Source organism: Phalaenopsis equestris, unplaced genomic scaffold, assembly GCF_001263595.1.
Source record: "Phalaenopsis equestris unplaced genomic scaffold, ASM126359v1 Scaffold000151, whole genome shotgun sequence".
Taxonomy (NCBI): domain Eukaryota; kingdom Viridiplantae; phylum Streptophyta; class Magnoliopsida; order Asparagales; family Orchidaceae; genus Phalaenopsis; species Phalaenopsis equestris.
In genome coordinates this window covers 1,287,399-1,304,879 of record NW_018164593.1, presented here as the reverse complement: position 1 = coordinate 1,304,879, position 17,481 = coordinate 1,287,399, and the positions used below count along the sequence as shown (strand labels likewise).

The following is a 17,481-nucleotide window of genomic DNA, read 5'->3' as shown; positions in this document are numbered from 1 at the left end:
GTGGGATTAAGGCTTTGTTGTTGTTGTTGTTGGAGTTTCTACTTTTGAAAGTGTAATTTATGTCAGAGAAGGATTGGCTGGCCAATTTATTTGTATTTTGGTGGTTTTGCAGGATGAAGATGGGAAAAAAATGCTTAATGAGTATGTTAGAGAATGTAATATAGGCCGTGGAAGCTATGGCAAAGTGGTAATTATGCTCTTCATTAATTGCTATTGAGTAATTTTTTCTCTTGGAGATTGTTGATTTAGGCACTTTTGTTGCTCATCAGAGAGGTTTAATTTTTTGCTTTTTTTGCAGGTTTTGTATAAAAAAATAACTGATGGGAAGAAGTATGCGATCAAGGTATCTCATACGGTTTTTTTTTTTTTTTTTTTTTTTTTTTTTGTCGTTTCTTTTGCCATAATATTTTGAAAGTCATCAAGACTGTCTTCATGTGATTATTAGATTCACTCATGTGATTTTAGAATTTTATTTTATCTCATATTTTGTATGTCCCTTTTTTTATGGTTATTTGTTTGGTGTCTATACTTTTGAGTACCTTTAAGTGTGTCAGACAATTCTATCTGTTTTTTAATTCTTTTGAACAGAAATTTTCAGATATGTCTTTTGTCATTACCAGTCGTAAAAGGGAATTCTAAATATAACAAGCAACATGTAGTATCTTAACTTAGTGCTTGAACAAGCTAAAAAAAAAAAAAAAAATTGTTGCTGGAAATGTAGCAGGAAATGCACCATCTATTTATATTAACTTATTGGAAGATTTATGTGCATGTCATCAAAGTGTTCTTGTTCAGAAAACTGACAACCAAACTTTTAAAATGAATTAACAAATTCATGTATTTGCTTATGATATTACAAAATTATTAAAATTTTTACAAATTATTGAGAAAGAAAGATAGTCTTTTTGGCATGCTCTTCAATTTTTGGATTTTATTATTATGAATAAAAGCATTTTGGTGGTGTTTCCATAAATATGCAGTACATGCCTGCTTGTGATTATGATCCAGAACTTCAGAATTAATAGACTTTTGTGATGCGTTCCTACGAGTAAAGAAAATTTTTATTGTGCTATTGACCTATAGGATTGGACAAAATCTAATATTGGAACGCAACTCCCTTTCTCATAGTGTCCTTTAACCTCCTCCTTTCTTTAGGTGGTCGTTATTTCTCATGTCTGTGTTGTTGATTAGTCTTTTTTATGCGTTATACTTGTTGCTACATGAGAAAGGGGAAAACTCTTTGCTTAAATTATAACATTTTCTTTATGGCCCTTCTCTTTACCATCGTTCTTTCCATCTAACCAAGTTGTATAAATGGGACAGAATATTGTTGAGAGTTCACATTCAAAATATTTTTCCAACAGTAGATCCTAAAGGTTGCTTTGAGACCTTCTTTCTCTTAGTTACCTCCCCCAACCAATCCACCACCATCAGGACATGGAGCAGAAGTAAAAAAATAGTTCCCTTACTATCAACAAGTGGCTCATTTAGTCTCAATTTTTTAGTGCTCCAATTTAGTCTTAAACTATTAAAAATTGATCCAAATTAGTCCCTAGGCTAAATTTCATGGTTGAAGTCAACACTAACTGTCAATTTTGATGGTACTTTAGGAATAATAATTTTAAATGAAATTTTATCTTTTTATTACTCTATTTACACGCATAATAAATTATTTTGGCATTTAATAAATGATGGATAAATCATATTTGCATGTAAAAATATATTTTTCTTCTTGATTAAAAATATTTTTGTAATATGTTAATGAGAGACAAATCATAGCAAAAATGTCAATTTGAAGTCCTAAAGATACTTTCTTTCTCCTTTGTTTTGCCTTAAATTCAATTAGAAACCAAAGGATGTGAGTGGAGTTGGAGGGAAAAATGATCTTTGACTTATTCTTTGCACACTGATGGCCGTGTCAATGCTTGCTGTATTTGGCTTCGTTCACGACTTCTCCAAGTCAAACCGATGCTTTGGTTTGACTTGGACATAGTAGATAGTTGCCCCTAGGGGGGAGGGGGGAGCCGGCGGGGTCGGAAGAGGAGAGCCGGTCCAAGTTGGTCTTTCATCGAAGTTTCTGTAGATCAAAGCCAAGTCACAGTCAAATCAACAATGCAGTGAAGATTCACATTTGCTGTGACGAAGTGGCCAAGTATATAGTTGGAAGAGATAACAACAAAGGTCCAAGGCCGTAGTGAAGAAACAACAAGGTCATGATGGTCTTCTTAAATTATAATCTTTTAATATGACCCAATTACCCTCAATAGGCAGAGCAACTCTGTTAAGTTAAACAGAAAATTCAGCCTAGGGACTAATTCAGATCAATATTTATTAGCTTGGGACTAAATTTGAGCATCACGACTAGTTGACCCTTGTTGATTGTTGGGGGGACTCTTTTGAGCTTTTGCTCTTTGAACATGTAATGTATGCTTTCTATCATTCTATGTTGATGTTAAGTGACTAATATAATGCTTAATTATCGAATTATCAGTTAAATACAGTATAGGCGTCAAACTTAAAACTGACCATGGAATTTTTTATTGGATCCTTTAAGTCCTTACGTACAATTTATTTCAGCATTCATTCTCATTATAACTTTGTGCACGGAAATAACATTACTCAACCAAATACTATGCTTTTAACATTCTTATGAAGGATGGTCATTATAGTATAATGTAAATTGATGTGAAACTTGCTAATGCAGGAAGTCTCAGGATTAGGATTTATTAATGCCGCTAAAATGATATATATAGTATGAATTCATGCAAATGAACTTTAGATTTTAGAGTTCACAAGCTACAAATTAATTCAACAACTTTTTTTCTTTATATGCAAGCAATGAATGCTAGAATTAAACCCAAATGATTATGAATGATTGTATTAATCCAAAGAAATAAATAAAGAATTTAAAACCTTTTGAACAACCAACAAATTTAATTTAGATTTCTCAAGTGGAATTCCATTAGTGCAAAATTTGAAGAAATACAAGAGCACTAATAGAACAATATTAAATTATGTTAATGAAATAAGAAAAAAAAATGTATGTGGAGATGACTCCTGTTGGAATCAGGTGGTCAAACTTGTACCACACTTCAATGAATGAAGCATTCAACTTGTAACCATTAGGTTTAAAATTGGGAAGAGATTTTATTTAGTTAATGTTTCCCATTTCTTATGACTCAAATCATCTATTTAAAAGGATTCATTGCATAGTCGAGTAAAAATGGTTGGCATATGATTAATCAAATTCAAGCTTAAATTTATTTTCAAAGGATAGTAATCATCTTAACAGTAAGTTTAAATCCAATTTCTTATCTCATTAGCTAAACATGCTAACAAAATTTGAAGAAATACAAGAGCACTAATAGAACAATATTAAATTATGTTAATGAAATAAGAAAAAAAAATGTATGTGGAGATGACTCCTGTTGGAATCAGGTGGTCAAACTTGTACCACACTTCAATGAATGAAGCATTCAACTTGTAACCATTAGGTTTAAAATTGGGAAGAGATTTTATTTAGTTAATGTTTCCCATTTCTTATGACTCAAATCATCTATTTAAAAGGATTCATTGCATAGTCGAGTAAAAATGGTTGGCATATGATTAATCAAATTCAAGCTTAAATTTATTTTCAAAGGATAGTAATCATCTTAACAGTAAGTTTAAATCCAATTTCTTATCTCATTAGCTAAACATGCTAGATGATTCCTCCATGTCTGCAGCCTTCTAGAAGTTGTAGAACCAGAAAGGCTGGGAGTAGTAGCAATATGTGAAACAGAAGCCATGAAAATGGGAAAAAATAGGGAAGAAAATCGTCTCAATCTTTGAATTGAGAGGGAGACATATCTAATGTTCCTAAAGTTTTTGCCCTTGCCCATAATTGATAATTCCAAAAGCCACCACCCAATGAGAGTGGATAAGCCAATGATACCATGTAAGAAGGATACTATAATCATTCTCCACATAATAATGATATAAGCAGTAAATTCATTTTTATACATATCTCCATTATTTATGGGAAGTCATTCTCCTCAAACTAGGTCATTTTTTTAACGTTGGAATTAACATGAATTTGGCCATATTTAAAATCATGCCAAACAATATGAACTTAAGCTAAAATAAAATGCATTTCTCATCGATCATCATCATTAGCATTTTTTTTAATTATATAAATAGCAAGAAAAAATAAGCCAACCAATAAAAAGAAAATAAATAATCCATGTTCAAAGGCAATTCCTTCCGCTTTATTGGAAGGTGAACCTGTAAATTTAGCCACAAATGAATTTTTTTATGGTTTTGTTTACATAGAAGGGATGATAACTTCCCTTCTAATATATTGTTTAACAATTCCAGGCTTAGAAGTCTTAAAATAAGTTAAGGAGGGGAAGGGGACATTGGGTAAAAATAAATCAATTTATGCTGAAGTGCTTCGATTTTTTTTTTTGTATTTTTATCTAGTAGAATATTATTTTAAAGGATTTTAACATGGGTTAAATCAGGAGTCAAAGAATCATTATGCTCAATAGATCTTTCAGAAACCGTAGAAGACATGTCAACCTTTTTAGTTAAAACAATTAAAGAGGCTGCAAACTATGACGAGATATTGAAGTGTGTAGGTTCTCAAAAGGACTTCCCTTCCATCATGAAAGTTTTGAGGAACCACAACCATAGAGGAAGATCAAGGGAGATAGGTTGGAGAAAGTTTAAGATTACTATGCGAATGTGAATTATATTTATCTAAACTATATAACTTTATCTTCTTGTGAGACGAGGTATATGTCTCAGGGTGTTTTTAGGCTTTAGCATCCAAATTAAATTATTAATTTAATAAAAAAAAATGAAATAATAAGTAACTTACACCAAAGTAATATGTTAAATTTGGTCCATATAAACTTAAAATAAGATCATAAAAATATATAAGATTACGAACACTAAATAATAAGTTATTTTCACTCATAATTAAATATAAACAAGTAGTTTAATATAATATTATAATAATTTTTTAATTTAAAAATTTTCCTTACTCTCATCACTTTGAGAGTCTTTAAGAGGATTATTAGTATACGTAATTGCTCTTTCTTTTTTTCATTCTCTGTTGTGAAAACATTCTCCATTTATTCCTCATTATCTTGAACTTAACCATCTTCATATTCCTTAATCAATAAAAATCAAATAAGGGTATTAATTAATTTTAAAGCATTTACATCAATGATTTTAATTTTTATTTCATAAAACTGTATACTAATCTTCTTTGTATTTTTTTTTTGTCTCGTGCTGGTTATTTTCTTACCTCCATCTAAGAATCATTGAGATATTCCTCCATAATTGTGATGGTATAACTTTATTTCATCTTTTACAATCACTTGTAGTCCAATAGCACATCATTAATAATTAAATTATATTCACATCCTCTATTATTTTTCCTTAAATGTCTATTTTTATCTTTTGTTATACTTCATATAAACCAGTGAGATCATTTTAAAGTTGGTCAATTGATTTTTTCTCTTGATATGAACTTGGTGATAAGCACTTTAAATTTTTTCTACATAATGATGAGAATGTAAGATCCAATGCTTAGATTATAAATCATATAGCTTAGCAGTGACATCTTTAAAAGTTGGTGCCTTTAGTATCCTTGTTAGGTGAGTCTTATGCTATAATAACTGTCTTATTATAATTTAAAGAATCTTCCACTGTTTCTAAAAGCTACACGTTGAAGATCATGCTTAGAGTATGTAATCATTTTATCTATATAATCATACAATTAAATTTGATTTTTGAATTGACTTATTCTCATTATATTGATATTGATGGGTTCAAAGAATATCATTTGGTGTGCAAATATCGATGCAACTGAAGCTCTTATTTTTCATCTATGTTTTTCTAAATTTTCTTTTAGCTACTCATCTCCTCTTGTGCCTTTTGCTATCCAATTCTTTGTCTCATCTATCACATTATAAATTAAACCTATAGCTGGCCTTTTCTCTGCATTCCTAAAGTATTAATCTAAAACTTTATAGTTATGATAGCATAAGTTATACTTAATCAAAATTTGTGCACAATGCAATCTTTCTCGCTCATTTTTTTTCAAATTTTTTAGCCATAGCACAATTTAACCATTGCGTGGAGGTGAACATAGTGTCCAAAGATTGCTTTAGATTTAGGATACTTTATATGGTTAAGTAAACCATAATAAATTAGTAGTTGTGGGCTAATGAATTCTATAAGAACTTTCTAATCTTATCTAAAATTTTATTGTGATTGTAAATGAATTTGCTATTGTTTTTCTATTAGTCTAATCATTTTGATGTCAAGACAACCCCGAGTATTTTAAAGATTAAATTAATGCAATTTGCTGCACCTAGACCGCTAAAGATGTTTTCTCTCTTCCATGAATTTATTTTCTATTGCCTTGTAAGTACTTTGTATTGTTAGTAACAACTTGGGCTATGAAATCCTCACTAATCTTCTTTATAACTCCAATTAATTTGAAAATTTGTTATGTATTCCTTACTTGATATGATGCTTCAACCGACTTCAGAAAGGCAGTGCCGAATGGATTATTTATAAGAATGTTAATCAGATTCCTATTTTTAATACATGGCTAAATATTCAACATAATTGGAACTTTGATGTTTTTTTTAAATGTTTTTATAATCTCTTCAATAATTTTTCTATTAGGTTTCTTCCTTCAATATCCATTTTGTAGGGTTAATGCTTCAATTGGATGAACTTATAGGTTGAATCGTGTTAAAATAAGGTGGTGAAGTTGGCACATTAAATGTTTACATTCTCAAAGAGGAGTTTGCCAATATTTTTACGAGTATATGCTTCGATCTCTCTTCCATTTTGTGAAGTCTTTTGATGAGTTACCCTTTTATAATTTTTTTTTTCATCTTTCTCATTCGTTATATATTTCTATAGGTTTCTTAGCATTTTTTTTGGAGTTTTGTATCTTATGAGAAGAAGATTCTATTGTAATAAGAGCAACTATCTACTATGTCAACAAACTGCCATCGTGTTAAAATGCTTTAATATGATCTCTTTAGTTATATAAGCATGAATATCTTCTTTCACATTTTCAAGTAGTTTTGTATATGGTGTAATATTTTTATGAGAACTTGAAAGTCGCTCTTTCATTCTTATTGCATATATTTTAAGTATTTTACTCAATAGTTGTATTAGATATAGAAAGTATCCTAACTCTTTTGAAATTCACACTCAAACGATATACTTTCATGGCAAATCTTTTATGTTTCCCATTGAACTGATTTTCAGAATATCTAACCATTCAGAAATAACTCTCAACTGAGCTTTAATCAAAACAAATAAAGCTTCGTTTAGACAAATAATAAGAAATTCAAATGATCATTGGCAATGACTTAAATTAATAGAAAAAAGAAATAAGAGTATAGAAGAAAAGGAAAACAGAAGTAAAAGAGTTATAAGCGTCAAGAGCAGTGATGGTGGAATAGCGACAACACAGCAGTAGGTCGGTGGGTTCTTGTGAGTTTGAGGCTCTCGATTTAGCATTTGTTTTTTTTCCTAAAGTTTAGTTTAGGCTTAAAAGAATCTTTGTGTTTATAAATTAATTTCACATTTATGCTTAGAAGTCAAAATTTTAAAAAAAACATAACATGTCACTTAGAGGGTTACCTCCTTTAAATCGCATTGTGGTGTGTTAGGTTTGCCTTACTCCCTTTGAGGCTGTCCTGTGTGCTTTGGGTAGAGGTACACTCCTCAAGGCATCTCTCAAACATCATCATTTTAATCCATGAACTTAGTTCCACAGAGTAAATTGTGATGAGATTGGAAATGCATGAAAGTTTTTCAACTTCTACAAGAATGAAGGATTCCTAAGAAGATTCTTAGAGCCGGTGTGTTTATCCATGCATATGAGTTTGTCAAACTTGGATGAAATTAACTTAAGGGAACACAAATTCTAGGAATAGGATGGCAAACATGAATGCTAACCTAAGGTTGTGAAAGTTTCTTAGATCTAGAGTAACCAATATTCTCGAAATTTTTATTCATAATAATAGTATTGCTAGGCTTGATGCAACCTTATTTTATAAGAGATTCAAGAATTTTAGTGGATTTAAAATTGAGGAAGAGAGGACCTGACTAAGTCAAGTGTTCCACTCCTTGCTCCAATGCTGCATGAGTACTTTGAAAATGTTACACTTTTTGATTTTGTTGTCAGGGACAGAGAAAATCATAAAGGTTATAGTTTTTCATTCTCGACAGCTTGAAGAGAAGATGGAGATTGGAACCTCAACTTTTGTGAGAACTGATGAACAAAGTTTTGAAGTATGACACAATTTTTTGCATCTAGGACAAATTCTGGTATTTCTATAATCCCTAGGATGCTCACCTTTACCCAAACATATCAGGCAAATGCTAGGACAAATTCTGGTATTTCTATAATCCCTAGGAAGCTCACCTTTACCCAAACATATCAGGCAAATGGGTGGAGGATGTTTACCAAATGAACATGGAATACTCTTTATATGACACTCAGGTCGACCTCGTTGCCATTTCAAGTGCTGAAGCAACAGAAGTTTTCAAATAGAATCAATTGTTTCACTTTTTGTGAATAATCTGTTCTCAGACTTTATAACATAGATTGAAACATTTGTCTGCCGCGATTGCAAAAATTGTTTCTTTCATATCAAAGATTGTTTATTTTGTTAACATATTATTCACTCTTGCTACTATGACTTAATGTATTTGAAAATATACAGAAAAGTTCATTCTTATTGAAATGTTTACTTGCATTCTCATGCAGGCATTTTATAAGTCTCGCTTGTCCAAAATCCGTGTGACATCTTTCGAAACAGCCTGGACGGATGTTCTTAGGGAGGTAAAACTTCATTTGGTTAACTTAGATTCCTTCTTGCTTATGAGGAAAGATAGTTTTCTTTTTCTTCTGGTATTTTAACCGTCTTTTATTTTCTTTTAAGTTATTCATTCTTTTTCTTGGAAAACTTATTTAATCTTACTTTTAAAAAGTAAAACCATATATTGCAGAAATTTATATCATAAAAGTTTAGTCAAATTTATATTGTTAATCTTTATCCATTATTTGTTGCAATCTCACTGCACTTTATGTTAGCATGCTCCTATTCCTGCGCCCCCCATTAGAAAAGTGAACTTACCACATCAAAGGGTAAGGTGGAGAGAAATTTGAAGTAAAATATATGAAATAAAATTTTTTTGGAACTCTTTATTGTGTGCCATTACTACATGCTTTTTGTCACGCTAGTTTTTGAAATTTCGATGCATAAAAGGTGATAATCATATTCTAACTTTATGCCTTTTTTCCTTGTCTTTTTCTCTTTTTCTTAACTTGCTAATTGTTGAGTATCATAAATACCTCTTATTACTGTCCTAAGAAGCTCTTTTGCTCAGTTGACTCATATAGTATGTATATGGTTGACAGTTTTCTAAATTTTTACAAGATATCAGAAAATACTAAGGTATTCCTTTTCTTGTATGATTCTCCTAAACGGTTGGTAGAGTTTTAGGGAGAATAAACAGAAAAGGTTTATAAATTGAAGTTTATTTATACATTGGAGCACAGCTTGTTCTTTTTTCCTGTAAATTTTTTTTCCTATTGGATTCTTGAGTATAATCTGATTCAATTGATGCTGAAGGCTGCAGCGAGTTATTGTTTTTTGATGTTTATTGCAGGTGTCCATCATGAAGACTTTGGAACATCCAAATATTATAAATCTAATTGAGGTGATTGATGACCCAGATTCAGATCGTTTTTTTATGGGTAACTTGAATATATATTTTTTTAATATGCTTGGAAGCATAGCCATTAATAATTTTATTTTGTTTTAAACAGAATTATACTGATGGGGAGTTGTAATTGCAGTGCTAGAATACGTGGAGGGAAAATGGATTTGTGATTCCTCTGGACAATTTGGTGGGATAGGAGAAGAAACCTCTAGGAAAAGATTGCGGGATATAATATCTGGGCTCATTTATCTGCATGCTCATGTATGTTTTGTCGCCCCAAAGTTTTCTGTTTCAAACGTGTAGCAATGGATCTTTATTCCCCCAACAATTTATTATTTATATCAACATTAGCATTGATTTTGTTTCTAGGTCTTTCTCTTCTGCAATCATTATTCTTCTGTACTATATTTTAATATACAAATGATAGCGTAGTTTGCAATTTCTTGAATACTTAGGATTTAGGGCTAAATTATTTGCTAAATTTCTGCTATCAGATTTATAAACTCATGTGTTCTTATCGGTGTTCTAAATTTTTTTATTTGCTTTCCTCCTTTTTATCGGTTTCTTTGCTTTCTTGTATATTAGCGTTAATATTTGAATAGAGATTGAGATATAAGGCTTGGTTAATACGTTTGGCCGGCTCTAAGGGAAATGGAAATAAGACTGATATTTTACTATGAGGGAGACAACTATAGTAAAAAAGAAACAAAAAACCCTATGCCAAGAAAAAGGTATAAGTATTTTTTTCTTTCCTATATGTGAAAAGTGGTCTGTTAGCTTTTGGTTATTTATTTGTAGCGCTTTTACAATAGTTTTCGATCTTACCGCGGGAAAAAAATAAGTGAATGAAGACACTTGAAAATACAAAATGTTAGTCTAGAAATGCTTCATTTTATTGCTGGTGTATATCTGACATCGAGTATTTTGGAAACCGTATGTGCTGCTTTTCCCCAAAGCGCATTTCAAGCGAAAATTAATCTGTTACACTTTGTAAGCAAGTGAAAAATTGCACTTATCTTTTTCTTTTCAGTTTGGTTGTATTGAATTGCTATTGCTAGGTTTCACGGGAATTGAGTTAATTAGCATCTTGATTAATTGATTCCTTTTTAAAATTAATTTACTTTAAATGAAAAGCTGAACTGTAGGGTAGTATATTGACGATAATAAAGTTTAGAAGGGTGGGCTTTTGCGCCTGAGGGATTTTTCCACGTGTTGCTCTGATGCTGTCCATGGGTTGCTAGGGTCTTTTTATTCATCTTGGAACGCTTTTGCCTTAAAGCGAATAAATAATTAATGCATTTGAAAGATGAATTGAATGGCCTAAGATTATTATAGCACTGTATTGTCTCCAGCTTAAAATGCCATTTACCAGAGAGTCTGGATGTAGTAACTATGCATAACATTTATGTTGACATGATACCTTAAATCCTTGTTTTTGCATAATAGTACTTAATGGATTTGTGCCAAATTGATTTTAAATTCTGGATCGTTAAAGTGTGCTGAGTGAGCCTTGCCCAAACTGCACCACAGAACATTTTATTAGTCACAAACAAATTTGGACTATGATGGACATCATTGCATAATATTATAATTAATTGTGTTCAACGCCAAATAGGTGGGATAAATTACACTTTTACAGATTAACGAAGCTTTTTAGTCCATTATGGAAGCTTTTTATTCGAGAATACAAGTATAATGATATTTTATATAATGTGAACTTAGTATCAGTGATTTTTTTTTCATGAATATCTCATGCAACTAATCCTACACCTCATACCTTATTGGTAGGCTGAAAGTATGTGGCTGGTATTGGACTAATCAACATTATCGTAAACTATTGTAATTAATTATTGCCGAGACTGATTCAATGAGATCGATCACACTCTTTTACACACTATGAAAAGTTTTTAATATATACTAAGAGTTAGTATAATGATATTTTGGCCAATGTGTGAACTTTATCAAGCGTAGCTTTATGATGAATATTTTATACAAGCATTCCTGCTGTAGATACTTTGTCACACCCCAACTAGGGGTCAATTATGGTGCGATAGTGGACAATTCCGTCATATTAAATTCTCACCAGCATTGTCATGACTTGCATAATCAAGACTTAATGGGTGATGAACTCGTCTAATCAAATCATCACAAACGTACCTTATACATTTTATTTCATAAATCATTTAAATTGATATATGCTTAGAAGTGTGTAAATCATATAATCAAAACAATCAAACATCTATATAAAGTTGCTAAATCCAACATAATAAAAATACTTACTTAAAAGTCTGTAAAAACTTCCAAAACTATGAAATACAAAAGTTGTACAAGCACGCATAGCTACTCACCATAGTGCTCGTTACCCCTTTCTGAAAGTCGGCAACATAAATTGGGCTATAACAAGCTTTGTGAAATAATAAAGTCTAAAATACGATTTTATAGGCAAAATACTCATATATAACTCGTGTGCATATTGATAAAACATGTCACAACATCTTATAATCGTGTTAAAAATATAAAAGGGAAGATATGTAATGCAGAGAATCCTGACTGACGTATAAAACATATTTCATTCATTCACATGTAATTATAAACATATTCATAATAATCATCAAAGCAATCATAGGAATGTAGCTTGTAATTGTATAGATATCAATGATTGGACCCTCTCAACACGGTTGTTACCCTTTGGTACCAACAGTTCTCTACGTTTCGTTCATGTCTAATTCCAACCATTCCTGGAGTTTCATCTCTGTGTGAATATTAGAAGTCAAGAATCATATCATTCTCTATCTTTCATACTTGCAAGTATTCATGTAATAGTCTACCTATAACATTATTGATGACATTTCTTAAATCATAATTCTCATAACAAGCATTTAAGCATTTCATATATTATATACATGAATCATAGTAAATGAATACTTGCAATGATTTCATATGCATGTTTATCAAATTCATATTACAATAAAATTATAGGTATTGTAAGTGACAAATCAAATTTACATTCATACTGTTAATGTTGATATTTATCCACAATATATAAAAAATTCTAGATACAATAGTATTATACACATAATCACATATTTTTTTAAAGTTAGCATAGGTTTATTTCACCTGAATTGACAATGTAGCTCTACGATTAGTTTCCCCAAGCTCGCCTCGAGCTCGTTGTCTAGTGTAAACAATCTAAAATTCACAAGCATCTTAGGATTTCATGAAATCTCGACTTTTTTCGTGATTTAATCTCAAACATAATTTTATTACCTCAAATGAGGTTCTCTGATAATTATTCCCTACAAATTTTTTCTATTTCTTTTTTCTTTCATATCCCCTTAACCTTTCCTTGAAGCTCGTGAAATGGACTTACTGGAGAGTGTAGCCCTCGGTTTGACAGTCCCGTGGTTGTTCCCGCAAAGCTACAGTGATAGGGAACTCATATAGAATGCTTGAATTCATAGAAAATGTCAAAATGCAAGTGTAAGGAAGGAAATGAATGTATTGAATATCATAAAAATGAAGTTTATTTTGCCCGAAATTTCCCCAGAACTTCCTGCCGCGAGCTGCGAAGCCCAGATCGCTGCCCGCCCCTTGTCTATTTGCGCCATGTTACAGGAACCGAGCGAAGCTTCTAGCGTGAGGGAGAATTTGGGAGAGGGAAATGGGGACGCAAAATTTAATTTGATTCCATTGGATCTCACCCATTCGAACCATCCCACGACAGAGACTTGTGAAGGATGGTGGTGCTAAAGTGTCGTGGGAGATTAGTGAGTTAATTAGGATTATTGAAGTTTAATTAAACTTATAACTTAGTAATTTTATATCTTTTCATTCGTTTAAAATTCATGCATAATGTTATTATCAAATTGATTGATTCGACGTATATAATTTAATAAAATTGATTTTGTCGTATTTCGAGAAATGTTAAATTTGGCATATACTTTACAATTGCGAATATTTTCACCTGAATTCTCAAAATGGGTGTTACATAGTTGATGTGGAATATTTTCTTTTGTAACATTGAAATCATTTATAATTCATCATTTATTCAGGATACATGTAATTCTCTGCAAATGTCATTTTGTGCTTACAGCGTGTTGTTCATGGGGACATCAAACCTGAAAATCTTCTGGTAACAAAAAGTGGAACTGTGAAAATTGGTGATTTCAGTATCAGTCACGCATTTGAGGTACTTATACCTTTTTCATTCACCACATTTTTTCAGCAATTGCTGTTTCCAATTCATAGCGTGAAATATGTATTTCATAGGTTTGACATATGTAACTAACATTAGGTTTTATGGAAATGTTATTTAAATGAATGATTGTTATCTGAATAAGCAGAGTGACATGTGATGGTGCAAGAACTAATTTGATATTTCACTAATTTTTTTGTGCCAGTTATTCATTGGAGACTTGTTTGATTTACTATTCAGTTTTCCAGCTGAATTTTCTATTCAGATTATAATAGGATGACATTTTTTAGCTCAAAATAAACCTTGATTAGGGCGATGTTTGTAAACTGTGCAAATTCTGAGCTAAATTTTTATAAAATTATTTCACAGGTATTTAAGGATGTACATGTTAACACTTGTTTGAAGATTCACCCATATTTTAATAAAGCTTCAACCTAATGTAGTGGTCATAAGTTAACCTTTGGAAGTTACAGGGCAGGTATCCACATATCAGGGCAGATTTGTGTTTTACAAATTTTTATTTTAAAAACTGGAATAGAAAATATTTATATGGATATAAATATATATAACTTCGCCGACCCAAATAACTGGATTAGGCTAAAGATTTTATGATGATATTAAGCTCATACAAATTTAGCCCAAGGGCTAATATAATGGGTTGATTGTATATATATATATATATATTAAAAAAGCCCAAGGGCTAATATATTAGAAATGAGTGGTACAAAATAGGTTGGATGAGAGGGTCGATTAAGAACCCAAAACAATCGGTATACAACACACACCAAAATCTCCAAAAAAGTACATGTATACCCAAAACTATAATTATATAATCTCTACGCCGAAGTTTCCAAACAGAGCAAAATTCACAAACCATTTGGAAGTAGTAGTTGGATCGGTGAGAGCTATAAATTCCAAATAGATGGAAAAAAATATTTTTTGAGATAGGGAGTCTTCTTCCTACGCAAAATTCACAAGCCGTTTTAGTTAGGTCATCCCCCAGATGCGTGTGTAGGCACGACGACGCAAAATCAAACAGAAGGAAGATATACTTGTTGCACCAAGAAACTAGAAGAAAGGGAGAATGAAAAGCTTTGATCTACCGAGAAGGACCCATGAAAACACCTGTAAAATTCACAGTTCCAAACAGATAATGGGAGCATGAGTACGACCCAAAGTACCCTTACCTCTTACCTCGGGTTCTAGTAAGGGAGCTTGCTAACAAATGATTAAGTTTTTTGCCATTACCCGAAGCAACCAATGTATCATCCATTAAGTTTCTAGGTTCCAGTAGGCGTTTATTTTTCTTCTTTTTCCTAAATGTGTAAACCTGCCAATCCTTATCCGAAGGCTGGCTCAACCGATCAGTGCATTGGTCCAAAAATTAGTCTAAAAATTGTCTAGCAAGTGTAGGTTGTTGTACAACATGATCCCCTTGTGCTTGATTGATATTAAAAACTTGTTCGATCTGATCAGATGGTAGGGCTACAGTAGAAAGCTCACCTAGGGTAGAATCTTGAGCTTGAAGCTAGGGCAATGTTTTCTCATCCTCTACCAACTGAGGTTCCACAGGTGGTATAATAAGTGAGCAATCCCCTTCAAGGGCAAAAGGAGCAGGCTTTAAAGGTTCCTCTACAGGTGAAGAGGTAGTCCCCACTGGGGCAATTAAATCAGACACCGACTCCTGTCTTGTGTTAATTTTCTCCACAGGTGGAGTAGATGTGTTCATAATAGTGAGTTTAGACATATCCTTATGCATTTGAGCTTTAGGTTTCAAGTTAGGGTGGAGCCTGTGACATTTGTGAAGAGTATGCCCAAATATCTTATAATGGGTACAATAAACGGGTCGATGTTCCATTACAATTTGTTGTCAATATCCATCATGTGTTGTGTCCAGCCAGAGTTTTGTAATATCAAGTTAAGTGATATCCCTTTCATGAAGTAATCTGGCAACAAAATGCCTGGTTAGATTGAAGATGAGTAGATCTAGCTTCATAGGATTCCCAAGTATGAGCCAAATAGATTAGAGAACCTGATGATTAAATAGATGTAACATGAGACCAGGTAAACTAAATCATACTGGTATAATTGGAGGTTCATGGTTTGGGTCAAAATCAAGAGACCACTAGAGCAACTTCATTGAATTTAGTGCATAGTTTTCAACCATGGTTAATTGAATCAACACATGCGTCCCATTAGGAAGTACCATTTTTCACTTTCCTACTAGTTTGAGATCTTTAAAAATCTTTTTGATAACTTCCATAGGGGGTGCCTTAACTGAAATTTTCCGATGAGAGCAAACTTGCATTTCTCAGCCAATGTTGAAATTTCTAAATCAGAGAAAATAAGAGTTGCTTTCCCACCCTTTATACTCGTCTTCTTAACAAAAGGGCTGTCACATGTACCACGTTTCTTATAACTTGACGGGAAGACAACAACCGACTCCTCATGGTTACCTAGCACATGGGCTAAAGAGGTTTTGTTTGGTTCAGCCGAAAAAGAAAGGAGCGCAACCATTGAAGTAGGGAAGAGGAAGGCTAACTGAAATTTTCCGATGAGAGCAAACTTGCATTTCTCAGCCAATGTTGAAATTTCTAAATCAGAGAAAATAAGAGTTGCTTTCCCACCCTTTATACTCGTCTTCTTAACAAAAGGGCTGTCACATGTACCACGTTTCTTATAACTTGACGGGAAGACAACAACCGACTCCTCATGGTTACCTAGCACATGGGCGAAAGAGGTTTTGTTTGGTTCAGCCGAAAAAGAAGGGAGCGCAACCATTGAAGTAGGGAAGAGGAAGGTCGAAACTAGAGTTTGTTGCGATGCTCCGATGGAAGTTGGCAGACGCAAACGAAACAAAAGATGCAAACACAGTCGAAAGTGGAAACAACCGAGGTCGAAGACGCACGACGCCACATAAGCCGAGCCTGACGAACGTGAGCTCTTTGACCTCGAGACGACGAAACACGAGCAGTCGAGTCGGGATGAAGACGAAGAATAGTGACAGACGAAAGGACGAAAGGACGAGCACAATGAAGAGAGATGCAGTGGACCAGAAACCAGGGTTTGCCATAGAGGCGAAACCCTAGCAGAGCATGATCAACGAAGACACCGCCATCATATATATATATAAGAATTAAATATGCTAAAATTAGGCTTATATTATTTTAGAATTCGAAATATTAAATTTCATGGGGATCAATTACATATAGACTAAAGTTGACCTAGTGGTCAAATATTGGTCGGAATAATCAATCTATTTATCCTCTTAAATAAAAAAAAAAAAGAAGAGAAAACCTTTCCTCATTGCTTGACCATTAGATTGTAAAGGGGTAACAAGATTGATTCAATTAATTTTGGACCATTCAATCTCTTAATGGAGATTGGTAGTGTTGGTAATTCTATGATCATGCGGATAAGTTTAATATCCTTAAAAGGATGATCAATCTTAGATTAGGTTTGATATATTGTTTTGGAATCATATTAAGCACATACAAATTAAAAGTGTAAAAAGATTGTATATATATATATATATA

General features: G+C 32.4%; 1 protein-coding gene across 1 annotated transcript in view; it reads left to right on the top strand.

Moving 5' to 3' along the window:
* The window catches only part of LOC110021894 (serine/threonine-protein kinase GRIK1-like), a 33,135-nt gene that overhangs the window by 3,040 nt on the left and 12,614 nt on the right, over positions 1–17,481 (top strand). The window contains exons 2-7 of the mRNA XM_020720600.1: positions 113–187; positions 299–343; positions 8,792–8,866; positions 9,697–9,784; positions 9,887–10,011; positions 13,844–13,939. Coding sequence (XP_020576259.1) covers positions 113–187; positions 299–343; positions 8,792–8,866; positions 9,697–9,784; positions 9,887–10,011; positions 13,844–13,939 — 504 coding nt within the window. The remainder of the gene's footprint in view (positions 1–112; positions 188–298; positions 344–8,791; positions 8,867–9,696; positions 9,785–9,886; positions 10,012–13,843; positions 13,940–17,481) is intronic.